At 43.0% G+C, this 27,340-nt stretch overlaps 1 protein-coding gene across 1 annotated transcript in view; it reads right to left on the reverse strand.

Annotated features, from left to right (window-relative positions):
• LOC117361131 (sterol 26-hydroxylase, mitochondrial-like) overlaps positions 1-27,340 on the reverse strand; it is a 39,444-nt gene that overhangs the window by 1,662 nt on the left and 10,442 nt on the right. The window contains exons 5-8 of the mRNA XM_033946065.1: positions 15,665-15,828; positions 12,908-13,074; positions 10,049-10,130; positions 4,620-4,820 (exon numbers count right to left, since the gene is read on the reverse strand). Of these exons, the coding sequence (XP_033801956.1) occupies positions 4,620-4,820; positions 10,049-10,130; positions 12,908-13,074; positions 15,665-15,828 (614 nt within the window). The remainder of the gene's footprint in view (positions 1-4,619; positions 4,821-10,048; positions 10,131-12,907; positions 13,075-15,664; positions 15,829-27,340) is intronic.

Here is a 27,340-nt window from a genome sequence, read left to right on the forward strand (position 1 = left end):
ACCGGCGCAATCAGCAGGTCGGAGAAGCTGCTTGCGCTGGTAAAGATTTAAAGAGGTACAGGTGGAGAAGGGTGGGGGGGTGCAGAAGGAGTGGTGGGCGGAGAGAGGGGCAAAGGGGTCACCACCACTCTGAGCACCTCGTATCCTTGCAATGCTACTGGAGGGAGGAAGGCTTGAGAAGCATTATGGAAAGGAGAGAGGCCTGGAGTAAAGAGCAAGGAGTAGGTGAGAGACAAACAGAAGAAGAGGAGGTTAGAAGGAGAGAAATACAGAGGGACGTGCATGGGGGAGGGATAGGGGGTTGGAAGGAGAGAAAGAAAGAAAGGAAGGAAGGGGCTCCCACAGGAGAAGGGGATTGAAAAGAGAAAGAGAGAAGTACTTGTGGGGAAGGAGAGTTGGGGGAGGCAGGGGGAGAGAGAGAAAAGCATTAAAAGGGTACCGAAGATGGGAAGGGGGACCAAAGAAATGAATGAAAGGTGGAGCTGTGGGTGGAGTGGAGGCAGGGTCTTTTTCAGGATCCCCCGCTGGCGGCTCAGGGCCCCATTTGTAACAGACCGTATTCCAGCTAACCAACGTGGTGGAAATAGGAAGCACAGGCTCTTGCGGCAAGAACAACGTCGGATTTACAAGCTCAAGTCTATACAACAAACATTTCCATTGATTGGATATACTGTACTTTGGCTAACATTCATCTCACAACTGGGAAAGTCAAGAGTGTTGTATCCTTCTGAAGAGTTTTCTTTTTTCAATATCGGAGAGTGTCCTGGGAATTGTAGGCACTCCGACTCTCAAAATCAAATTAGTTCTGCCTGACCCAATCACGTGATAGCTCAAACCTGATTGGCTCTAAGCAGCATATTTAAATAGACACTGGGGCGCCATTCTAGTTCTGACCCATAACGTAGTGTACCTTTGTTTAAGGATTTTACTTTATAGTTTCTTTCTCTGAGCTTTCAATTTTGTACGTGCAAAGCCCTGAAGAAATGAGTTTTCATGAAACGCTGGCCAACGCCGGCAAAAAAGAAGTTGGGAGGATATCCCGCTATTAAATTCAATCTGCACAGAGACGGAGAGAAGGAAGTGGAGAGACACAAAGAAGCAAGCTGTACACGTCTAAAAGATAAGTTTCAGGTTTGTTATTGATTTGATCTACCACCTTATTTATTTCAAGGTGGTTGTACAATTTTAAATAGGGTAAAAACAAGTAATACAATTAACATAACTTAACAAAAGATAAAAGTACACAACTGGACAAACAGGTACGAACGGAAAGAGGGGAAGAACTACAATGATTAAAGGAAAGAGAGGGAAAAACAAAAGGACGGGGTCAAAAGCAAATAAGTCCAATACAATGGACTAGTAAAAGATAAAAGGTTTAAAATCCTTAAAAGGACACTCAAACTTGAAAAGCTTCTTTAAAAAGGAATGTCTTAATAAAAGGCTTAAATTTCTCGAGGTTAGTTATCTCTCATAATGCGTTTGGCACCGAGTTCCAGAGGGATGGGGCAGCAACTGAGAAAATAGTGCTTCTTCTAGTGTTTATGGTTCAGGGATGGGATTGAAAACCATTAATACATAAATAGATAATGATAATAAACACAATATTTATCCTTTAGGAATCAAACATGCAAAACATTTTTTTTTTTTTTCTTTTCTCTCTTTCTTTCCTTCATCATTTTTCTCACCTACCCTACCCTTATGTATAAACCTTAATTGTTAAAAAATTTTTTTATTTTTATTTTTTTTTATTTTTCTAAAATTGTAATTCCATTTTTTCTTTACCCACTTGTTTCAGTTTGTATTAACAATACATAATGATTAGTTTGTATAATTTTGTCTTATTTGTATTTGTATTTGTCATCCCAGTTTTTTTTTATTGTACATTTCAATTATGTAATACGCATTGAAATATTTGATATTGCGTAAAATCAAAATTTTATAAAACTTGAAACTTGATTGCTAATAGATTTTGGTCCGAGGAACGAAGAAGACGCGATGAAGCGTACGGTATCAAGAGTTTATTAATAAATTCTGGCTGTCCTGTGTTTTCTTGTTTTAAAAGTTAATCGTAGTGTTTTATATCATTTCTATTTATATTATATCTATTTCTATCATTTAAATTTCTCCAGAATTCTACTGTTCAACGGCTCCCCCTTCTGCTTCTATTCCTTTCTTTCCTCTCTTCTACATTCCAAAGTATTTAGATCAATGCTGTCTTGTTAAAATGTTTATTTTATTTTTATTTTTCCTCTAACTCTACTTTTCACTTCTCTATTACCCTCCAGGTACTTTAGTTAGATTGTGAGCCTTCGGGACAGTAAGGGAATTTTTCAAGTACCTTTCTTATTTCTAATCTTAATGTATATTTTCTGTAAACCGCTTAGAACCTAACGGATGTAGCGGTATATAAGAAATAAATTACATTACATTACATTACATTATAATAATAATAATAATAATAATAACTTTATTCTTGTATACCGCAATACCATGGAAGTTCAATGCGGTTAACAATAGAAGAGACTGTACATTTACAGCGATGATACATATTACAGTGTTATTACATTTACAAAGATGTTACATAAATAGCAGTAATAAAAAAGGCATATACTAAAGAAGATTATAAGTGACACGGTGTCGGATGGGAAGCCAATGGGCTTTTATCAGGAGGGGAGTTACATGGTTGAATTTTTTGGCTTTGTAGATAACTTTTACTACTCTTTTTTGGTAATTCCGTGGTATAAGGCATTACTGTAATCCAGACAAGATATAACCAGTGAGTGAATTAAAGTATTTAGAGCAGATATGTTGAGAAATTTAGCTAGTGAGCGAATCATTCGTAAACGATAAAAGCATTTAGAACATAAGAAATGCCTCCGCTGGGTCAGACCCGAGGTCCATCGTGCCCAGCAGTCCGCTCACGCGGCGGCCCAACAAGTCCAGGACCTGTGCAGTAATCTATCTATACCCCTCTATCCCCATTTCCAGTAGGAATTTGTCCAATCCTTTCTTGAACCCCAGTACCGTACTCTGCCCTATCACATCCTCTGGAAGCGCATTCCAGGTGTCCACCACACGTTGGGTAAAGAAGAACTTCCTAGCATTTGTTTTGAATCTGTCCCCTTTCAACTTTTCCAAATGCCCTCTTTGTTCTCTTATTTTTCGAAAGTTCAAAGAATCTGTCCCTCTCTACTCTCTCTATGCCCTTCATGATCTTGTAAGTCTCTATCATATCCCCTCTATTTACTTACATGATCGTGGAAAGTGATACCTAGGAGCTTAATTCTGCATCCTTGCTTTATTTCTTGATATGTATTTTTTGATATTCAGTCAGTTTTGTACTCTTTAGTCTCAGAACTTAAAATTGAAAAATATTCCAAAGAAAAAGCACCAGCAGAGAGGGTTTTTTTGGCCAATGATAGAGGGGGAGCCGCTGAGAATCTTTTGCTCCCCTTCATTACTCCGTTGCAACGCTATGCCCCGTGGCTTCTGAGGCCTTTCCCCTACTCTTTGAAATAGTCTGGTATGAGGGTTAAGTGAATTTAACTGGAGTTACACTAGTTGGTTGATGCCATCGTGGCGATGTCCTCACCCTTCCGGGTGCCTTCGAGCTGCAACCACCAGTTTGGTATGCCACAGCGCGTAAAGACACTGCCCTAGCGGGATGTGAACTAGGAACCCCTGGTTTCAGTTCTACTAGTGTAACTGTTAGGCTCCTCCCCTCCATGGCCCAGTGTCTGTAGCAATATTTGAGATGAGACAATCACATGCTCTCCAAATTAATCACTTTTTCCTAAGCAAACTACTGGAAAATTCTGCATTTTTACCATCATTCTTTAGAGAATGTCTTTTATTCCATAGTGCCTTGGTCTTCACTCCCAATCCTCAATGGCTGTCAGTGAGACAGTTTTCCTAGATATCCTTAATGAAGATTTGCCCACCTACTACCTCCACTGTGTGCATAGCGCTTATTTTCATTAGGGATGTCTAGGAAACTGGACCCATTGGCAGCCCTTTATGCCTGGAATTAAACGCCAAGGCGGTAGCGTATAGACATCCATGAAGTCTGACTAACCTCCTGAGTAGCCATCACTAGAGGGCGATAAAGTATACATTTCAACTCCCTTGCCTTATAGAAAAAGATCCCCATTCCAATAGAAATGCAACCACTTATGAGTTCTTTGTCATGTCAGTATTGGGTCAGTCAACCCCCACCTGAGTTTGAGCCTACTTAGGGTTACCAGATTTTCTCTTTGGAAAATCTGGACCCCTTAAACACGCCTAGTTCCACCCATCCCTGCCCCATCATGCTCCAGTCCTGCCTCCTGCTCTGGTTGGGTAGGAGGGCATTCATGCATGTGACACAGTGACATCATACAGAGGCGCAAAACATCATCAGGTTGCCCTCTTGCTCAACGGCGATTTTGAGGGAGGCTTTTCAAAACCCAGACAAAGTGCCGGGTTTTGAGAAGCTATCCGAACCCCCGGACATTTCCTCAAAAGGAGAACATGTCCAGGGAAATCCAGACATCTGGTAACCCTAAACCTACTGCCCAAATAGGAAGGAGCTTCAGAAAAGTAGGACTGGCTCAATGTTAGAGGAATGAGCTGCCTCTCACCCTGCAGAGTGCCAGATGCATCTCCAGCTCAGCGATCCGGCGTCCAACACAGCCACGCACTCCATAGCCGAAGGGGATTGAGCTGAAGGGATGGTGCTTCATTCCGACATCACGCAGCCAGCGCTTGGGGAGAAAGAGGTGTGGCTGCGGGAAGTTGGTCTCATCGTGAGCGAGTGCGTAATTGGCTAAGAGGAACTGAGTCTGGGGGAAACAGAAAAATGCACAGAATAACTGATCCAGAGTTCTTTCTGTTCTTTTATAAATATTTGTGTTAAGTTTTTCTGCAGTTGGTTTATACATTTGGGTTAGCAACTAACTCCATCTCACCCAGAGCGATGAGTCATAGAAACATAGAAATATGACGGCAGATAAAGGCGAAATGGCCCATCCAGAGCATCCACTATCTCCTCCTCTCCCTATTGGCTAAGGCTCTTAACATTTGCATCTCCTCTTCCTATAGGCTAAGGCTCTTTACACCTGCATTGTGATGTCATAGAACTTTATGGTTATAGAAACAGAGAAACATGATGGCAGATAAAGGCTAAATGGCCCATCCAGAGCATCCACTATCTCCTCCTCTCCCTATTGGCTAAGGCTCTTAACATTTGCATCTCCTCTTCCTATAGGCTAAGGCTCTTTACACCTGCATTGTGAGGTCATAGAGCTTTATGGTTATAGAAACAGAGAAACATGATGGCAGATAAAGGCCAAATGGCCCATTCACTATCTCCTCCTCTCCCTATTGGCTAAGGCTCTTTACACCTGCATTGTGATGTCATAGAGCTTTATGGTTATAGAAACATGATGGCAGATAAAAGCTAAATGGCCTCTTAACCTCGCTACACCACTGGGTTTGGATAATTTCCTAAGACAAAGGTCCATAAGCCATTATTAAGATGGACTTGGGGAAATCCAATGCTTATTCCTAGGATAAACAGCACTTCTCTCTCCATATTCACGGGGGTTAGGGGCAGAACCGACCTGTGAATAACTTTTAGGGCTGACTCTGACCCACCTCCGCCACCCTCCTGCCTCCCGGACCTCTCCACACCTTAACTAGTGGTCTAGCGGTGAAGCGGGGCAGAAGAGATCTTCCTACACTCCTTCCCTGTGCAGAGCCATCAACCAAAATGGCTGCTGTGAGTTTCCATGGTCTCACGAGACTACAGTGGGAACTCACGGCGGCCATTTTTGTTGACAGCTCTGCATGGGGCAGGAGCGTAGGAAGATTGTTCCTGCCCTGCTTCACCGCTAGACCACCAAGTACAGTGTGGAGAGGTCCGGGAGGCGGGTGTGGGTCAGGGTTTAGAAACTTGCGAATAACTGAAGTCGGGAGTCCTAAACCCATGAATTTGGAGGTAGAAGTGTAGTTCACTAGCCCATCCACCAGGCTACTTAAGACACCTGTGTGATGCTCTACTAGGCTTTTCCAAGCCATGTTTGATAGGGAGTGGTAGCCTTGAAAAAACCCTTTAAAGTTTTACGGGTGAAACATGTTGGTGACTCTACCCCTGCATGAAGCGTGACTATATAGCTAAGTACTTTTAGTACATATTTACTTAAATTATTATAAGCTTAAACAAAACATAAATATAAAATTAATTGATCCGATGACGAATTGGAGCATAAAGCCATGCACTATGAAAAGTAATTGAGTGCCTAGTGGCCCCGCTGAGGATCGGGAAGATTGATATATGTGATATTGATGTTAATGAGGTGCAGTACGATTATATCTAGTATTCTCTGATTTAGTAAGTTCTGTCTAGAACATATTGAGAAAGATTTGATTATTGTTGCAAGATGTCCAAGTCTAGCATTCCCAATGCTCGTTCTAAACATTCCCCCTTGAACTCTGGACACACAGCAGGCAAAACATCTCACTAGATGTCCAGGAAAATGGTTTTTGAAAATCAGCTCTTGGATGTCCCAGTGTAGGGGTGTTTCCTTATTCACACCTGAAGGTTAGGCCTCTCTGACGTCATAAAGCCTGAACCATTGTCTGCAAGAAATCATGCCAGCCTGAACCATGCAAGAAGAGAAAGAAGAAAACATCTTTGCTGTTTATGATGCCTGATGCATTCTGAGTATGTACCAGAACTGTATTCTAGTCAAGGACATCCAGCTATACCTACAAGCTCAGCCTGTGTGAATCTTGGAGGAGGCATTGCTCCTATGTTGTTCTTATCTAACTAAGGCGCCTCTGTTTCATGGCCTGTGTGAGACTCTATACAGAAAAGCTATTCATCTAAGTTATGTTTCTGGATTGGTCCGGAGAGGTCATCTGACAAGATCCAAGTGGAATGTGCCTAATAATTAATTACATTACATTACATTACATTAGGGATTTCTATTCCGCCATTACCTTGCGGTTCAAGGCGGATTACAAAAGGTTAATTTAAAAAAAAAAACAGAGTTACAATGATTAGCAAGAGAGGTAAGTTGTAGATCTTATAAACATTTAGCGGGTTGTTGAGGGTGAGGTGGTTTGTAAAAGAGTTAATAGGTGGTCATAGTGGAAGTTCTTTTGTTATTGTTAGTGCAGTAATGGGTAGATCAAATGTCAGTTTTAGAGTTACTAAACGGTCGTGATGTTATTGCTGCTTCAGGAATTTCTTGAAGAGTGTGGTTTTTAATTCTTTTCTGAACGTCCTATAGTCTGGGGTGGTCATCAAGAGGTTGGAGATCTGGTTGTCCAGCCTTGCGGCTTGGGTGGCTAGGAGGCCGTCGTGTAGTTTTGTTCTTTTTACTTCCTTGATTGGGGGGGGTATGAATGGGGAGTGCGTTTTTCTGTGTCTTGTAGTGGGTGCTTGGATGAGGCGATTGTTCAAGTATGATGGGCTGTCTCCGTGTAGGGTTTTAAATAATATGCAGTAGAATTTGAATTGGATTCTTTCTTGGATTGGAAGCCAATGTGAGTTGATGAAGGCTTCAGTGATGTGGTCATGTTTTTTCAATGAGTAGATGAGTCTCAAAGCTGTATTTTGGATTGTTTGGAGTTGTCTGATCGTAGTTGCAGGGCAAGGAAGGAAGAGGATGTTGCAGTAGTCCAATATACCTAGTATTAGGGATTGTACTATGAGTTGGAATTGTGTTCTTTCAAAGAATTTTCGGACTTGTCTCAGATTTCTCATGATTGCGAATGATTTCTGAATTGTTTTATTTATTTGCGGTTGCATAGTGCAGCATCTGTCTATGGTCATGCCAAGTAGTTTTATGGTGGTTTGGATGGGATATTTGATTGCGTTTATGTCTAAGTTGGTTGTGGTTTGGATCTTGTTATTTTCGAGAAGGATGAATTTTGTTTTGTCTTGGTTGAGTTTAAGTTTGTGATTTTTCATCCAGGTTGTGACTGTTTCAAGTGTTTGGTGAAGTTTGTCTGTCATGGTAGGTTTAGAATGATCGTATGGGATGAGGATGGTGATGTCATCAGCATAACTATAGGTGGTTATGCCCAGATTGTCCAGATGCGTTCCTAGAGAAGCAGTGTAGAGATTGAAGAGGGTGGGGGATAGTGGAGATCCTTGTGGTACGCCGCAGGGGTTTGACCAGGATTCTGACTTTTCTTTGTTTGATTTTACACTGTAGGTTCTGAGTTTTAGGAATCCTTCAAACCAAGAGTATACTTTATCTGAGATGCCTATTGCGTCTAAGATCTGTAGAAGGATGTTGTGATCCACTAAGTCGAATGCCGCAGTTAGGTCCAGTTGTATGAGAAGCATTTTTTTCCCTGTACTAAGGTGTTGTCTGACGGTATCCATAAGGGAGCCTAGTAGTCTGTGCTAGGATGTAAGGAAGCTTGCATCTTATCATAGGTGTTCTCTGCACATCTTCTATAATAATTAAGACCTGAAAAGTTACCTCTTGTGACTCTCTGCCTGAGAGAGAGAAATCGGACTTTTATACATATCTGAATTCCATCACATAAAGGAAACCTTTGCTGCCAACCTAATTTACAGCTTTTCCAGTGGCTGACAGAGTGTTCCTAATCAGAAGAATTTCCATATCTGCTAAGCGGAGGAAAGACACCGATTCCTTCTCCCCGATTTTCCTGAGGCCTGATCTATGTGGTGAGAATAAGAAATTCTATTGTCTTTTCAGCTGGGTTAGAGAGAGAATTCTATTGTCTTTGGGACAAGGAAGTGAAGTACCTGTGGTGATAAGCTATATTTTTAGTTGCTGCTAATCAGGAATTATTATAAGGCATTATTTAGAGTGTAAGAATTAGTTTTACTCATTTATCTTGGAACCCAAGCACAGTACCGGGTAAAGCTTTGGATTCTTGCCCAGAAATAGCTAAGAAGAAAAAATTAAAAAAAAAAAAAAAAAATTTAAATTGAATCAGGTTGGGCAGACTGGATGGACCATTCGGGCCTTTATCTGCCGTCATCTACTATCTAGCAAGTGTGGTGTGATAATTATGTACTGAGTTTCATATATGTATTTGGATATTTTGTGAACAATAATCATTATTTGCTGCTGGCTTATGAACTATATTTTTCTATTTTCATATAGCCTTGGTCTCTATTCTTAGTATAAACTGGCAAAATAATGAACCTTGGGTAAGGAGTTTATGGTTTCCCCTAGAAAACTAAGAAACACGTGATTTGTTTATGTTACGCTAATTAGTACACCTATAAATCTTACTACACCAGTGATTAGGACATCGAAGCACTGACTCGTGCCGCTTTTTTGGATGTCTTAATTTTTTTATTATGCGCTTAATTATATTATGAGCTCAGTTTATGAGGGGTTAAATCTCAGTTTTAAGGATGATCCACCACACTTGGCGTCTGTCAGTACTTTTTCTGACTTTAACTTGTTTTGGTTTTGGGTTTTTTTTAATGACAGCAAAATGTGCCCATGTCAGCAGAATTTAATAACACACATGTGAATCCCTGGAGCAGGCTGGCATTGCTCACAATTCTCTGCTCTGCCTTTGATTTTCAGATGACGGCAGATAAAGACCCGAATGGTCCATCTAATCTGTCCAACTTGATTCAATCTAAAAATTTGTTGGTTTTTTTTTCTTCTTCTTCTTCTCTAGTTCAGTTACGTAACAACACAAGAGTTGCTATACTGGGACAGACTGAAGGTCCGTTAACCGCAGAAGATCCCCAGTTCACTGTTATTGAATTATTCAAAATCCATTCACAGCTTACAAAACCCAATTGGAGAACATACAGGGCTCCTTTTATGAAGGCGCGTAAGTGGATTAACGCACGCTAAACTGCTGGTCGCGCTAGCCGCTACTGCCTCCTCTTGAGCAGGCAGTAGTTTTTCGGCTAGCGTGGGGGTTAGCGTGTGATGAAAAGTCACGCGCGATAAAGCCGCTAGCGCGGCTTCGTAAAAGGAGCCCACCGTGTCGCTAAGGGTTGTATTCATTTGCAGTCACTTTTGTGACTGATATTTTCTAAACCCACACAGCTTACGTTTTTGGGGAAGTAATAGTCATCAATGACAATCGCCTTCTCATCAGCGACTCTGGCGTTGGTAGGTACCACAGGATACATCCTGCCGGTTAGAATCAGGTGAAAAAGAGATACAGTTGATCAGCTCTGCTTTAATCACTGAGAACTGCTCTACGAAAATGATTAGAACTTGATGTTACAAAAACACGGGGGTCCTTTTACAAAGGCGTGGTAGCGGTTTAACGCGCGGAATACCACGCGTTAAACCGCCTGCCGTGCTAGTACCTAATGCCTCCATTGACGAGACGTTAGGATTTATGGCTGCCGCGGGGGTTAGCATGTGATGAAATGTCCGACCCGCTAACTCCCGTGGTGCGCCTTGATAAAAGGTGCCCATAGCCGCCTTCTTCTAATGACTGAGGTGGCCATCCAACTAATCACCAGAAATGGGAAAAAGTCGGGATAGACTGAATTTTACTTTTTGGTGGGAAACAATTTGTTTATATTACCGTTATGAAAGAATGTTAGCGGAGCAATCTGGGAAAATTAGGAATTTTAAAGAAATTTGGAGACAAAAACAAAAACTGTGGATCCAGATGTTCTGGAGATAATTTATTAAACGCTGACATATAAAACCATGAAAATTAAATTTAAAAAGTACAATGATAAAAATCCAACCAGACCCTACACGGTCTGTGTTTCGGTGAACAGTCTATTGTCTTTAAAGATGTGAGCAAAGAACACCGCAGACAAGCTGAAGTAGCAAAAAAATGCCCATCTGCAGTAACCATTATCTCTCTCCTTATTGGCTAAGGCTCTTAACATTTGCATCTCCTCTTCCTATAGGCTAAGGCTCTTCACACCTGCATTGTGAGGTCATAGGGCTTTATGATTATAGAAACATTGTGGTTTGCAAACTCACATATAAAGAATTGGACTGAAAACAGTCTATTGTCTTTAAACCTGTGAGCAAAGAACACCGCAGACAAGCTGAAGGAGCAAAAAAACGCTTTTTTTATTTTTTTTTTTTGCTCCTTCAGCTTGTCTGCGGTGTTCTTTGCTCACATCTTTAAAGACAATAGACTGTTTTCAGTCCAATTCTTTATATGTGAGGTTGCAAACCATTGAATCCCTGAGGAAGGTGTGTTCACCGAAACACGGACCGTGTACGGTCCAATTGGATTTTTATCACAGTATTTTTTATCATTGTACTTTTTCAATTGAATTTTCATGGTTTATATGTCAGTGTTTAATAAATTATCTCCAGAACATCTGGATTCACAGTTTTTGTTTTTGTTTCCCTGTGGATCATTGGGTTTCCCCATTTTTCTTTGTTGTGCTGCAAAGAAATTTGGAGTCATTTGTTAAACACCTTAATCTGATTAGTATTCACCTACCAGATTTGATCTTAGTTCCACGTGCATCCAGGAAGGGGGGAGGGAAAGGTAAATTGTTTCAATAATTTGCAAGTATGTAATTGCTGTTTATTAAATTTTTCAATATATATGTGTTGCACTTTTTATATGCTTAATTAAATCAATAAAGATAAAAAAAACAAAATGTCGGCCTCAGGGAGTCGGTGAAAAGATTGAATATTAGATCGGAAGACAGAAGACCGCAGTGACTAAAGAGCACTCCTTTATTTTCACAAGCTACCGCATATTAACCCTTTATTTTGCATTGTTGCTCAGAAGCAAGATGTGTTTCTAGGGCTCTTATGGGAGATCTGCATCTCCAAATGCCTGTGACTTGGCGCTGTTGCTTTCGTTCAACACCAAGTTATGTAAAGCAGCGTTTTGTTTATACCTTCTGCCAATTAAAGGGTTAAGACGTTATTTACTGCAGTCCCATGTAATGCAATGGTTCTCTGCTGGGCTGCTCAAGGCCTTCTGGCTCTCACCCTGTCCGAGATTCTCATGAGAGAAATTGGGCCTCTTCTCCCTCGAACAGAGCAGATTGAGAGGGGATATGATTGAAACATTCAAGGTACTGAAGGGAATAGACTTAATAGATAAAGACAGGTTGTTCACCCTCTCCAAGGTAGGAAGAACGAGAGGGCACTCTCTAAAGTTGAAAGGGGATAGATTCCGTACAAATGTAAGGAAGTTCTTCTTCACCCAGAGAGTGGTAGAAAACTGGAACGCTCTTCCGGAGTCTGTCATAGGGGAAAACACCCTCCAGGGATTCAAGATGAAGTTGGACAAGTTCCTGCAGAGCCAGTATCAGTTAAATCGACCTAAATAAATCCAGGAAAAATTCCATCTGATAATGAAGGGAATAGACTTAGTAGATAAGGACAGGCTGTTCACCCTCTCCAAGGTAGGGAGAACGAGAGCGCACTCTCTAAAGTTGAAAGGAGATAGATTCCATACAAACGTAAGGAAGTTCTTCTTCACCCAGAGAGTGGTAGAAAACTGGAACGCTCTTCCGGAGTCTGTCATAGGGGAAAACACTCTCCAGAGATTCAAGACAAAGTTGGACAAGTTCCTGCTGAACAAGAACGGGCGCTGGTAGGCCTAGTCTCAGTTAAGGCGCTGGTCTTTGACCTAAGGGCCACCACGGGAGCGGACTTCTGGTCATGATGGACCCCAGGTCTGACCCAGCAGCGGCAATTCTTATGTTCTTGTGAGATTCGAGATCTCATGAGAATCTCGGTGAGGGTGAGAGCCAGAAGGCCTTGAGCCTGCGCAAATGCTCAAGGCCCTGCAGTAGCCCAGCAGAGAACCATAACTGAGTGCTCCTTCCTCCCCCCAATGATGTATTGAAAGCTGCTATTGATGACGACCCTCCTCCACAGCACTACTGGAGGGTGTCATGATTCGTGGAGTCTAATTAATGAGTTTTATTATGGAATCCCCCCCCCTTCCCCTAGAGCTCTACCTTAGGGTCTCTTTAATGACCGCCTTCAATAATGGCATCCTGGCAATATCCTCCATGGTAGGGATCTGGTCGCCAGGGACGATACTGATCACCTCTTGGTACAGGGAGTCTTGAATCTCAGGATCCCTTGCCAGGTGGTACAAACTCCAGGACAACGTGTTGGAAGTCTACAAAGCAATAAGGAGGTAATTCTGTAAGTGGCATCTCTCTTTAGACACCCTGATGCCACAGGGTGAGAACCTGCTCTACGACTGCATCTGGGTACCTAGATGCAGTTATAGAATACAGGCAGTCCCCGGGTTAAGAACAACTTCCGTGTTTTAAACCATTCTTAAGTTGAATTTGTATGTAACTCAGACCCTATAAAAAACATTAAATAAACAGTTCTCAAAATAAATTACTGTAGTTTAAATAGAACAAAAAGAGAGGTTTACACTTACTTTCATTCTTCATCCATCCCACTGTTCCCTCCACCACTACAGCCAACATTTCTCCCTCTCATCTCTCTCTTCCCCATGCATCTGTACCTCATGCCTCTCACCACCATGTTTAATATTTCTCCCTCTCTATGCCCATCAATTCTCTTCTTTCTTCACTTCCCCATATGCACCATCTCTCTTTCTCTCTCACTCAGATACCCATGCCCAACAATTCTCCCTTTCTATTCCCTCTCATACCTCAGCATCTCTTTCCCTCCCTTCCCTCCATTCTTCCATCCTTTGTCTCAAGTTCATGCTCCCTCCCTCCTTCCATCCTTTGTCAAAAGTTTGTGCTCCCTCCCTTCCTTCTGTGTCTGAACGTGACCCTGCTTCTCCCTTTCTGTCCCAATGTAACCCTTGCTGTCCTTCCTTCCCTCTCGCTCCCTTCTGTGGGTGTTTACCTCCTCTGGCCAGAAGGAGGCAAACACCCACAGGAGGGAGGGAGGCATGAATTTGGGACACAGCACAGAGGGAGGGAAGGACATCAAGGGTTGTGTTTTTGGATACGGAAGGGAGGAAGAGGGTTGCGTTGGGACAGGAAGGGAGGAAGAAGGGTGCATTGGCACAGGAAAGGAGACCCTAGTTTGTAAGTACGTCTGACATAAGTCGGATGCTCTTAACTGGGGGACTGCCTGTACTAGAGTAACCCAGTATAGGGGCACCCAAATACATTGTATGCCTAAGTGGCAGCCCCATCCATGCTCCCCCTGCCCCATCATATAGGGGCCCTTACAGAATAATGTTTAGAGGGCATACTGACTTTTATCTGCACACGTGCATACATCGGTGTTCTTATTCTGCAGACCCGGATTCTTTAAACAGCGTCATTGGCGGTGGCCGCCTTAAAAGCAGCCGTTGATCACATATCAATCACGCAACAGTGCCGTTTAGAAAATCGCACCTCTGGCAAAGATAGGCACCAGACACGTAGGCCAGGGTTTCATACATTTATGACATCTATCTTTGACATGAATGGCACCTCTGGAAACGTCTACTGGCACCTAAAGAAACAGCACCAGAATTGCGCCTCTGAAGGTGCCCTAATGCCACTTCCGGCATTAGCTACATCCTACAGTGGCATTAGGGCACCTTCAGAGGCGCAATTCTGCTGCTGTTTCTTTAGGCGCCTTGAAATTTTTATTAAGTAGTGTATTAAATGGTGGTTTTTCAAAGTTCCATTTAGAGAATATGGACCAGAATGACTCATAACAAAATTGCCCCCTAAATGCTCAAAACCTCTTTGAAAACGTTTCACATTTGTCAGCCAGTCTAAGCAAATGACGGGAACGTCTGCTTCGCCTTTACTTTCCGTTTTCTCTCCTCTCCTCGCTCTAGCCCAGGGCTGTCAAAGTCCCTCCTCGAGGGCCGCAATCCAGTCGGGTTTTCAGGATTTCCCCAATGAATATGCATGAGATCTATGTGCATGCACTGCTTTCAATGCATATTCATTGGGGAAATCCTGAAAACCCGACTGGATTGCGGCCCTCGAGGAGGGATTTTGAGACCCCTGGATTAGAGTGTCTATGTCAGGGATGGGCAACTCCGGTCCTCGAGAGCTGGAATCCAGTCGGGTTTTCAGGATTTCCCCAATGAATATGCATGAGATCTATGTGCATACACTGCTTTCAATGCATATTCATTGGGGAAATCCTAAAAACCCGACTGGATTGCGGCCCTCGAGGAGGGATTTTGAGACCCCTGGATTAGAGTGTCTATGTCAGGGATGGGCAACTCCGGTCCTCGAGAGCTGGAATCCAGTCGGGTTCTCAGGATTTCCCCAATGAATATGCATGAGGCCTATATGCATGCACTGCTTTCAATGCATATTCATTGGGGAAATCCTGAAAACCCGACTGGATTGCGGCCCTCGAGGAGGGACTTTGACAGTCCTGGCCTAGGCCAAACAGGGGCAACTCCAGTCCTCGAGGGCCAGAATCCAGTCGGGTTTTCGGGATTTCCCCAAAGAATATGCATGAGATCTATTTGCATGCACTGCTTTCAATGCATATTCATTGGGGAAATCCTGAAAACCCGACTGGATTGCGGCCCTCGAGGAGGGATTTTGAGACCCCTGGATTAGAGTGTCTATGTCAGGGATGGGCAACTCCGGTCCTCGAGGGCTGGAATCCAGTCGGGTTTTCAGGATTTCCCCAATGAATATGCATGAGATCTATGTGCATGCACTGCTTTCAATGCATGTTCATTGGGGAAATCCTGACAACCTAACTGGATTGCGGCCCTCGAGGAGGGACTTTGACACCCCTGCTCTAGTACATACCGTGTCCACTCCTGCCATCAGCAGCTCAGCCACACTGCTGTACACCTCGCTGCAGCTCAGCCTCCCGCTGGACAGGAGGTAGGTGAGGTACTCGCCTTCTACCTCCTCACCGTTCCGCAGCCTCGCCTGCACCTTCTCCATTTTCTCATCAACCAGTTTCTTTCCTGAGACAAAGTTCACGAGAAGAAACACAAACAGTTCAGAAGTTCAGACACCGAGGATCTATCAAGAACTGACGTCCTATATTAATATTGTTTTTATTTTTTTTTCAATAGCACTGAATATCTAACTAGTACAGAAAAGATTCATGTATTAAAAAATAATTTATTCCCATCAGAAATTTACTGCATGAAATACCAATAGTAGTGACAGCAACAAAGCAGATGAGATCAAACATACTTCTGAGGCAGGTTCATCCGACAATACCAAAGGTTAACTACTGCTACTAGTAATTATTTCTATAGTGCTACCAGACGCACACAGCGCTGTACAGTCACAAAGAAGACAGTCCCTGCTCCAAAGAGCTTACAATCTAAACAGACAAGACAGAAAAACAGGATGTCATGGATACACTTAAGGGGAAGGGTTAATCTGCTGGCTGAGTTGGAGGGCAGAGGTGAGCACAGGACAGTCAAGCCATTGTGACATCACTGATGAGGTTGGCTCTTATTGGTGGAATGAGGCATTATGACATCACAGTCTCAGCTCTGCTTCCCAAAGATTTGAAACTCTTCACACTACTATTACTATTTCTACAGCGCTACAAGACATACGCAACGCTGTACAGTCACAAAGAAGACAGTCCCTGCTCCAAAGAGCTTACAATCTAAACAAACAGGATGTCATGGATACAGTTAAGGGGAAGGGTTAATCAGCTGGCTGGGTTGGAGGGAGTACAGGACAATCAAGCCATTGTGACATCACTGATGAAGTTGGCTCTTATTGGTGGAATGAGGCATTATGACATCACAAGCTCTGCTCTGCTTCCCAAAGACTGAAACTCTTCATACTACTACTATGAATTATTTCTATAGCGCTACCAGATGTACACAGCGCTGTATAGAGTCACAAAGAAGACAGTCCCTGCTTGAAAGAGCTTACAATCTAAACAGACAATTCAGACAAGCAGGATGTCATGGATACAGTTAAGGGGAATGGTTAATCTGCTGGCTGGGCTGGTGGGCAGTGGGGAGTTGGGTTATGGATTGAAGGCTATATCAAAAAGGTGGGTTTTCAGTCTGCTTTTAAACAAGGGAAGAGAAGGGGCTTGGCGGACAAACTGGCTGGTGCTGATGCTGGCGCTGGCGCTGGCGTTGATGCGCAGTGCGCATTTACTTTCATCGTGAATGTTGGCACAGTGGATTGGAGTAGCTGACTGTTGGCACAATGAGGCGCTGAGGCGTAGTGCGAATTTGCTCTTGGCGTGACTGCTGGCACTATGTCTTTTTGCAGTGTGGAGTGGATTAGATGAATTCTGACAAAATAATGTGAGGCGCTGAGAAGGTTTTGATTTTTCGGCGGTTTATTTATGTTGTTGTTCCCTGCTCGGTGGTTTTGTAGCAGTGCGCATGCATTTGATTGTTGTAGGGAGGCATGGACACAAGAATTACGTTTTTATGTTGATATTATCATGCGCTCAGATGCTTCCCTGCTCAGCGGTTCTATTGTACTGCGCATGCATTTTAATGTGGCACGGAAGCACAGAGTTTCAATCGTAGTGTGCATGCACTAACTAAGATATTATTATTATAGATAGGGGCAGCTAGGTGAAAAGAATGAAGTCTGGAATTGGCAATGGAGGAGAAGGATACAGCTAAGATTCACGACAATATACCAGAGGGAATAGAAAACAGAAGAAACTATCTGCAAATGGTAGACAAATGGTCAAATGTTTGGCAGTTAAAATTGAATGCGAAGAAGGAGAAATTAGGTTCTTACCTGCTAATTTACTTTATTTTAGCTTCTCCAGACCAGTAGAGGTAAATCTTTACGAGTGGGTATATATCCAATCATGACCAGCAGGTGGAGACTGAAAACAAAACTGTGGAATAGTACATAAAAGATACCTTCCCCTATTCCTGTCATTCTGCCGAATAGCCAAGCAGAACTAGGAACTGGAAACAGAAATAAACAATACTCCGAACAGGAGTAACAACATACCCAAATGCTGTTGGAAAATGCAGAGGAGAGATATCAGAAAGAAAACGTCCCCACAGCTCGCCAGCTAAGCCAGCCGAGCCACATCCGCTGTTCTTTAATTTTCCCTGGCCCTAGAAAAATACTAGAACTCGCAGCAAAAAACAAAACTGCTGGTGCAACAGCCCCAACAACACAACAGACAGGGTGGGGACCTCTACTGGTCTGGAGAAACTAAAAGAAAGTAAATTAGCAGGTAAGAACCTAATTTCTCTTTCTTTAGCACTCTCCAGGCCAGTAGAGGTTAATCTTTACGAATGGGACGTACCAAAGCAGTCCCCATCAAGGGCGGGACCCCCAAAGGGCTGACAGCAGACACGCCAACCGAACACCGCGTCCCGATGCACCTGAACATCTACCCGGTAGTGTCTGACAAAAGAATGCAAGGAAGACCAAACAGAAGCCTTACAAATGTCCACTGGAGGCACGAGCGAAGACTCAGCCCAAGAAGTTGCCTGACCCCCAGTGGAATGAGCCTTAAGAAATTCCAGAACAGACTTCTGCTTCAGAAGATAAGCGGAAGCAATAGTCTCCTTGATCCAGCGTGCAATAGTAGCCTTAGAAGCGCCAGCCCCCCCTACGAGGACCCGCCAGAAGGACAAAGAGATGATCTGATTTCCTGATCTCCTGGGTCCACTGCACATACGAGTGAAGGACCCGACCGACATCCAACTTGCACAGCTGTCTTTGTTCAGAAGAGTTTGGAGAGTAAAAATCCAAAGGTGCTGTGTGTGCTAGGGGGGAAGAATCTTAATGTATAGACTGGGAGAGAGACCTTGAGGTGATAGTTTCTGAGGATCTCAAGGCTGCAAAACAATGTTACACATAGAATTACATTTAAAATTGCATTACTAACATTTAAAATCCAACAAGTACACGCGCCATTATTTCTAGACAGACTACTAATCCCTTATTCTTCTTTAAGGACGCTGAGATCAACACAACAAAACTTACTAACTATTCCTTCATTAAAAATAATTGGGACAAGAAGAACAACTATATTTTTGGTGCAAGCACCTCAACTGTGGAATAATCTACCTATTTATTTACGTAACGAAGCATCACTAGACAAATTTAAACGTAGTTTGAAAAGCATTCTTTATAGAGATGCATTCAATACATAAATAAATAATGATAATAAACACAATATTTATCCTTTAGGAATCAAATATGCAGAACATCAACATAGAAATTATAAGAGTTTTCTTAATCTTAAATTTCTTTCTTTTCTATCAAAACATCATCTCTTTTTTTTTTCTTTTTCTCCTCTTTCTTTCTTTCATTACTTTTCTCACCAACCCTACCCTTATGTATAAACCTTAATTGTTAAAAATTTTTTTTATTTTTTTTTTAATTGTAATTCCATTTTTTTTACCCACTTGTTTCAGTTTGTATTAATAATACATAATGATAAGTTTGTATAATCCTGTCTTATTTGTATTTGTATTTGTCACCCTTGTTTTTTTTTTTTTATTGTACATTTCAATTATGTAATACGCATTGAAATATTTGATATTGCGTAAAATCAAAATTTAATAAACTTGAAACTTGAACTTGAAACAAAGCCAGAAGGATGCTGGGCTGCATAGAGAAAGGAATCACCGGCAGAAAAAATGAGGTGTTTATGCCCCTGTACAAGTCGTTGACAAGGCCCCACTTGGAATATTGTGTTCAGCTCTGGAAGCCATATCTTGCTAAGGATGTAAGAAGACGTGACGTGGTCCAGAGGAAGGCGATGAAAATGATATCAGGATAAGAAGAGGCTGGTGAGTCATTTAGTGAGTTGAGCTCTAAGACTACTCTGCGGATTTGGAGGTTGGTAGAAACTAGGATACTTTGCCAATATATTTTCCTTTTAGAATTTCCACTGTTCCAAAACTACTGCTGGAATCAGTTGAAGCATTTACTGTATTTTCAAACAGTTCAAAAATGGCATTATAGGAACAAAAATAGGACCCTTTTCCAATATATGGTCCACAGGCACACTAGATTTTCAATTCAAACACTTTTCCGTTCATAAGCAGAAAGAGAACCCCCCTCCCCAACACACTTCTTTTCTGTCCACTGTTCCTACTCCTTCGCAGGCGTTGGGCTGGTTTAATTCCAACTAGGCCAGACTACTAAACTCCATTATGAAATGGCAATTAACAGGCTCCTCAGTCCTTGCAGTTCATGCAAGTCCCAGAACCTAAATTAGTGAGCTTAGATCCCAAACAGTCAAGCTCTAAGACATGGCATCAACCTCCCTCTGTGATCAGATGAATTTGATCCCACCCTGAATCCCAATTCAGGTACTTTGCATTATTACAGTCACTATTGCAGGCTTGACACAGGCACATTTCTTTTCCATACTATCCAAAGCATTTTCATAACTTGATAAGTCCATTACCAAATTCTTCACTCATTCACTGACTCAGTTTTGTGTCTTGCTTAATGAATGGCTTCACTTTAGCCAGTAAAGCGCAGCTTTTTCTTTTGCTAGAGCTTTCTTCAAAGTAATGCACGCTGAGTCCTTTAAACATTCACAGTCCTTGCTTCCCAAAAGCGTTTTATAAGTTCCACAGCTTTAATACTACTAGCTTACTGCTCTGGATAATAAACAGTGAGCCAAATGAGTAGCCCTCACTAAGTTCCATGGGCTCCTCTTCATTGTCTGCCATCATAAGCTCACAGAGTCCACTGGCAAACATTCATCTTGCAGACTGAACTTAGCGTATTCTACCTTATGCTAGAAAAGCTGGCCTTGCTTCTCTTTCTGGGCAGAATTTTCTCCCCCAATCCAATGTGGTATAGCTTTAGGCTCTAAGCTTTGCCTCACTCTGCCTGGGGAATTAAAGCAGGTGGGAGCTATTCCCTAATTGGCTGTGAGGTCTTGAGTCTTGTGGGATTTTTGTTTCTGGCACTGTCTAACCTGCTTGTCAGTAATCCCTCATTTCAAGTTTCAAGTTTATTGGTTTTTTAATATACCGACCATCAAACAAATATCTGGACGGTTTACAATATATATAAAACAAGATAAAAGTAAGATAAAATATTAGGTATTAAAAATAAATATGTGTACATATATAACATAGACAGGACAAACTTGAAAGTGAGGGTAAAGGGGAGGGAAGGGAAAAGTTACATAGTGAAGAAGAACTGGTGACAGTGGGGAAGGGGAAAGAACATATAGGATGGGTCGCTTTATGAAAGCGGTTGGTTGAGCTTAGAATGAGAGGGAAAAAAAGGGGGGGGGGGAAAAAAAAAAAAAGAAGATTAAGGTAAGTCTGAACTTAGCCAAAGGCGTCACGAAATAAAAAAGTCTTTAAGTTTATCTTAAATTTGTCTAGATGAAGGTCGTCACGGATTTGCTGTGGTAAAGAGTTCCACAGTGTTGGCGCAGTTACTGCGAAATTTGTTTTCCGAGTATAGTAAAAGTCTTTTATAGAGGGAATGAAGAGAAGTTTTTGGTCTGTTGACCTTAGAGTACGAGGGGAGCATTGGGGAATAAGAAGTTTATCAAGAAATAAAGGTTGGTGAGAATGTTTTATTTTGAAGGTAAGTAGAATGATTTTATAGGTGATGCGGTGGTTAATGGGGAGCCAATGAGCCTCTTTGAGAAGAGGAGTGACATGATCGAATTGGCCTTCTTTGTAGATGAGTTTTATTGCTGTGTTTTGTATTAGTTGTAAGCGTCTGATTTCTTTTTGGGGGAGACCGTTGAGGAGAGAGTTACAGTAATCTAAGTGGGAGATGACTAAAGAGTGGATTAGGATATTGATTGATTCGGTCTCTAAGATTGAAAGTAGTGACTGAATTATACGAAGTTTGAAAAAACAGATTTTTGCAGTTGAGCCGATATGATCATGGTAAGTGAGGTCTTTGTCAATGATGACGCCTAGGAGTATTGGAATGGAATGAATGGATAGTTGTCCTGGTAAGGGAGCACAGTTTTTAGTTGGGATTAAGATGGCGCGAGATTTATCAATATTAAGGGAGAGTTTATTTAAGAGGAGCCAATTGTATATAGTATCTAATTTATCATTTATGCCTTTTATGTCTGAGCTTTCTCCTGACTTTCTCCTACTGGACACAGGACTAGAAAAAGATAAACAGGGAACTGTCTCTTATGTGCCTGTGTTCCTCCTTCACTTATACCCTATGCTGTCTATTACGAAGCGTTATTGTGCATCGTGTTGACAACTTAAGAGCTTTCTTTTTAAAGACACTTTCAATACTTAATTGAAATGCTAATTGCTCTTTATTACTACCATTCATACCAGTCATTTGAAGATTTTTTTATTAATTTATTTTGTTTTTCCCCTTCCTTTTGTAATTTACCCTCAATGTTCTCTCCTTTCCTATTGTATTTCTTTCCCCTCTATCCTAGTGTTTCCTGTAGTAATTTGTCTAGTATTTTAATGATTTTTATATTTTTATTTATATTATTGTTATGGTTTTATCCTGTATTTTTCTGTATATGTAAATCGCTTAGTAATTATGATAAGCGATCAATCAAATAATGAATAAACTTGAAACTTGATTGTAACATGCCATAATGTCTATTCTAAGTGGTTAATATTTGCTGCTGTAATTGTCCATTGCCTGTCTCTGGCTCATTATTGCTGAGTGAATTTCTTCAAAGAGGCACTAAATAAATCCTAATCAACAGACAATTTTCACAAGCCAGGGTTAATAGACCAGGTGGCGATTGCTCTGGTGTTTCTTTGAGTTATGCAGCTGTCAGGACTTAGTACAGGATACATAGAAAATGACAAGGGGACAAATGTTTCCCCATCCCGTGCCCACAAGTTTTGTCCCTGTCCCTGTAAGCTCTGCCTTAACCACACAACATATGATTTTAAAGTGTTCGAGGTTTGTGCAGATGAGGGCAGAGTTTGCAGGAATGGGGCAGGGACAGGAAAAAAAATGCAGACCGGGACGGGAAAATAACTTCCTGTGGTGACAGAGAAAAATGTGTCATTCTGCACAAAGCTCCAACACCACGGTAAAAAATACCGTGGTGGGAGTGATTTTTTATTTACTGGCGATGCTAATCATGTGAATTGTTGATAAAAGGAGGGAGGAACTGTGCCTGGTGTTTGCCCTCCTCCTGTTAGACTCAAGCTACTCTCCCTGCCCCGATCAGCTGAGCTGCAGGTCTCCCCGAAGCCACCTGCAGCTTTGGGGCTTCCCCTGCCGACTTAGACGTTATCAGCTGAGCCAACAGGGGAAGCCTCAAAGAGCTGAGTGGCAGGGGAAGCCCTGAAGCTGGTCAAACAGCAGACTTGGGGAGTCATAGAAACATAGAAACATAGAAAGATGACGGCAGAAAAGGGCTAAAGCCCATCAAGTCTACCCACTCTACTGTCCCACCCCATTAAGTCAGAGTGCTGCTCGACCCACGTAGAGATCCCACGTGGATGTCCCATTTATTCTTAAAGTCGAGCACGCTAGTGGCCTTGATCACTTGCACCGGTAGTTTGTTCCAGTGATCCACCACTGCTGGATCAGCTAATCAGCCGGCAGGGAGAGAAACAGAGAATAAAAGTCCCCTTCCTCCTGCCACCCCCCATTTGGCCGCCACTGCCCAGACCCTCTCACACCCCTCACCCCCTTCCATACCTTGTAGAGAACACTGGCAGGAAGGAAACCCACTCCCTCCTCCCTGGCCATCGATGGCCAGAACCCCCCATGTCTCCTGACCCTCCTGTACCTTGTGGTGAAGGCTGGCAGGAGGGATGCCCACTCCTTCCTGCTATCAATCCCACCTCTTCAAAAATCCTGGGATGCATTGGAAGTGGCCTAGGGCCCAGATTGCCTCAGGCTCCTCCCAAGGGAGGGGCCTTTGGCAACTGAACCAATCATGGCTTTCTGACTCTGGCTGGTGTATCCTGGGATACACTGGGAGGGGCCTAAGGCCCTGATTGGCTCAGGTACCTAAGGCCTCTCCCAGTGCATCCCAGGATGCACCGGGAAGGTGACAGCCCGACATTTTCAAGAGGGGGCTTGTTCGCAGAAGAGAGTAGGCATCCCTCCTGCTGGTCTTCCAATTTCCTAAAGTCTGTCTGCATTTTGACAACATTGAACCGTTTAGTGTCATCTGCAGATTTAATCACCTTACTCGTCGTTCCAATTTCCAGATCATTTATAAATAAGTTAAATAGCACCGGTCCCAGTACAGACCCCTGTGGCACTGAAAATGCACCTGATTGATAAACTGTACAGTAACTCTGCCTACCTACCTGCCTACCCAGCACTGGCAACTTCCTTGCCTTCCTGTCCATTTGAACATTCCTCTATGCTAGAAGTTAACTTTTTCCCCCCCTCCCTGCAACTGTGCACAGTTTTCCTGTATGATATTGTATCTCCTCGTCCTGCATTCTCTGGATAGCATCTTGCAACAATGTAACCTTCCTTTAAAATGTAATGTCACTTTCCCCATGTCCCTGCCTTGGCCTCTTACCTTGTAAATTGCCTTGAACTTGAACTGGATAAATACAAATCAGAAATTCTGATTAGATTAGGCTTCTTTTTTTTTTAATTGTTCATTAGGAGAGAAAGACCAAATACAAACAATACACTAGCGAGACTTGGGGGTAATCATTAGTGAAGACATGAAGACTGCCAATCAAGTGGAGAAAGCTTCATCCAAGGCTAAACAAATGATGGGTTGTATCCGTAGAAGTTTTGTCAGCCGGAAGCCCGAAGTCATGATGCTGTTGTACAGATCCATGGTGAGACCTCATCTGGAATATTGTGTACAATTCTGGAGGCCACATTACCAAAAAGATGTGTTGAGAGTTGAGTCGGTTCAGCGAATGGCCACCAGGATGGCCTCAGGACTCAAGGATCTCCCGTATGAGGAACGACTGGGTAAGTTGCAGCTGTACTCACTCGAGGAACGCAGAGAGAGGGGAGACATGATTGAGACGTTCAAATATGTCACGGGCCGTATCGAGGTGGAAGAAGATATCTTTTCTCTTATAGGACCCACAGCAACAAGAGGGCATCCGTTGAAAATCAGGGGTGGGAAATTTCATGGCGACACCAGGAAGTATTTCTTCACCGAAAGGGTGGTTGATCATTGGAATGAACTTCCACTGCAGGTAATTAAGGCCAGCAGCGTGCCAGATTTTAAGAAAAAATGGGATAAGCATGTGGGATCTCTTCATGGAAGAAATTAGGGGGGTGGGTCATTAGTGTGGGCAGACTAGATGGGCAGTGGCCCTTTTCTGCCGTCATTTTCTATGTTTCTAATACATCGGAATCACTGAACAACACGCCATATAAATAGAACAAGTAAGAATGTCGCAAACTTATCCAGTATACAATATAACTTGCTCAAGGACACATGGCACTAAAGCCCACAAGATACAATACCCAAGGTCCCTCTCAACTGTTTTTTATGTAGAGCAATCCTCCCCTTACTAACACCCAATGCCCTTCCAGAAACACTCCCCCCTACTCTCTCAGCTCCTAAGCCCATACAAAAAAAAAAAGATTAGACTTCTAAATGTGCAAGTTTTGGCTTTGTGCTTCCTTGCGTTGTAGGGTGAAAATGTGGGAATATAAACTCATTTTCTCACCTTGTGATCCTCCTTGTGGTGGGGTGTCAGGGGTCAGGGGAGTGGACGCTCCTCCCGCCAACTTTTTAATTAAAGTACTGGGGGAGGGGGAGCAGCAGGTCTGCCAGTGGCAGGAGGGAGTGGGCATCCCACCAGCTGATCTGCAACTTAAAAGCAGGGGGGTTAAGGGGTTTGCATGAGGGTTTGCGTGTGTGTGGGGGGGTGTCTTGGCGGGCTCGGCAAGAAGGGGATGAGAGGGAGATCAGTGAGGAGGGGGGCCTTTACTGGCTGGACCGCCTGTCATAGCCATACTTTCCTGTCAGTGCCTGAGCCAATCGGCATTCAGGCACCGACGGGAAAGTAAGTCTATGACATCTCAGACCCTATCGGTAAAGTTTGCATGCGGTGCATTACACAGAGCGATCGTTAGAATTCTAATAAGCTCCTCGTAATGCATAAGCGTAGGATTCATGGCGGCTGCTACCAGTGAACCCTTTTCTGCGTCGGGGCCCTATTGTTTTGTGTTTTTGACTGCGGCCGTCCCTCCTGGTCAAGTGTCTAAACTGCCTAATGGTGGAGTTAGTCCTCTAGATGGATCTACCAGTTCAGTGACCCTAGTGAAGCGTGTTTGGCGCCCGAGTCTACCAAGATGCAAAGCCACTGCACCCCAGGGAGCTCTGCCATCCTAGGCGTTGAGATTGCAGGCACACTTTGGTATCCGTCATATTACTTCATTCTGATACATTGATACCAACGGGCAAATCCAACACGCGTGAAAGCACGAAGCCACCTCTGCCCCCTCTCCAGCATTTCTCAGATCATTTTTGTATCAAAAGAAAAAAAAAAAAACCACCCAAATTCTGTACGAGGACCCACAGTGGGCAAGAAACAATAATTGAAGTTGATTCTTCAGCATTGGCAGTTTGCCTCTGCATGTGAACGTCAGAAATGGTCTCTGTCCTTGATATCTCCTTCAACTTGGCTTTATTTTGGGTCAGTCACTGCTATTTCTGTGTTGCCAGTTCATTCGCCCCCCGGGTGACTGAATTTCTCATCCTTTCTACCAAGATCTGACTGGGTTAGAAGCTTCCCCGATTAACCTGAGAGGGGAAGAACTTGGATTTGACTCTAGTCTGCTGCAGCTTCAGGTGGACATAATGGGGGCCGATATTCATCGGGGATGGGGGGGGGGGGTGGTGGTGGCTGGCTAACTCATACTCATATCTGGCTTAGCGGATCAGCTGTTGACCCACATTACCCCTCTCCTCAAGTCAATTCATTGGCTCCCTATCTATTTCCGGTGATCCGTCAAAAGCGAACAGGTACTTTGGCACGCCGACAATCCCGTGGCAACATTTGCACGCAGGACACATGCGCGCCGCTGCTTATGCCATTCCCATTTGTGCTCTGAGGGGTTGTGTGTGTGTGGGGGGGAACCCCCCACTACACTTACAAGTGCTCCCACTGCTCTGAAAATTCCCGAACACTGAAAAAGGGAAGGAGAACGGGAGTTTTCAGGGTACGGTGGAGGTTTCCCCCCCCCCCACCCCTCTCCCCAAACAGGAGCACGGGCACTTTTAAGTGTTGTCCGGGGTTTTCTCCCCCCCTACCCCCTCAGAGCGCTAATGGGAACGGTGGAAGCAGCGGTGCACATTTGTCCTGCATGTAAATGTCGCCGCAAGATTGTTGGCGCACCAAAGTCCTGCATGCTGTAGTTATGGTACCCTATTTCTGCAAAAACAAACCAAAACTGCAGACCATGTAAAAGATGCAGGCAAAATTTATTGTACCAAAGTTAATATGCAGTGATATAAAACCTTTTTACCAACCAAGGGACCCGACTTTAGTATATCATCATTTCTCAATCTTTTATGGTCGCTACTTTATATACACTATTTATCCACTCACGTCACATCATTACACTCCCTGTTAG

This window comes from Geotrypetes seraphini, chromosome 5, assembly GCF_902459505.1.
Source record: "Geotrypetes seraphini chromosome 5, aGeoSer1.1, whole genome shotgun sequence".
NCBI classification, from domain to species: Eukaryota; Metazoa; Chordata; class Amphibia; order Gymnophiona; family Dermophiidae; genus Geotrypetes; species Geotrypetes seraphini.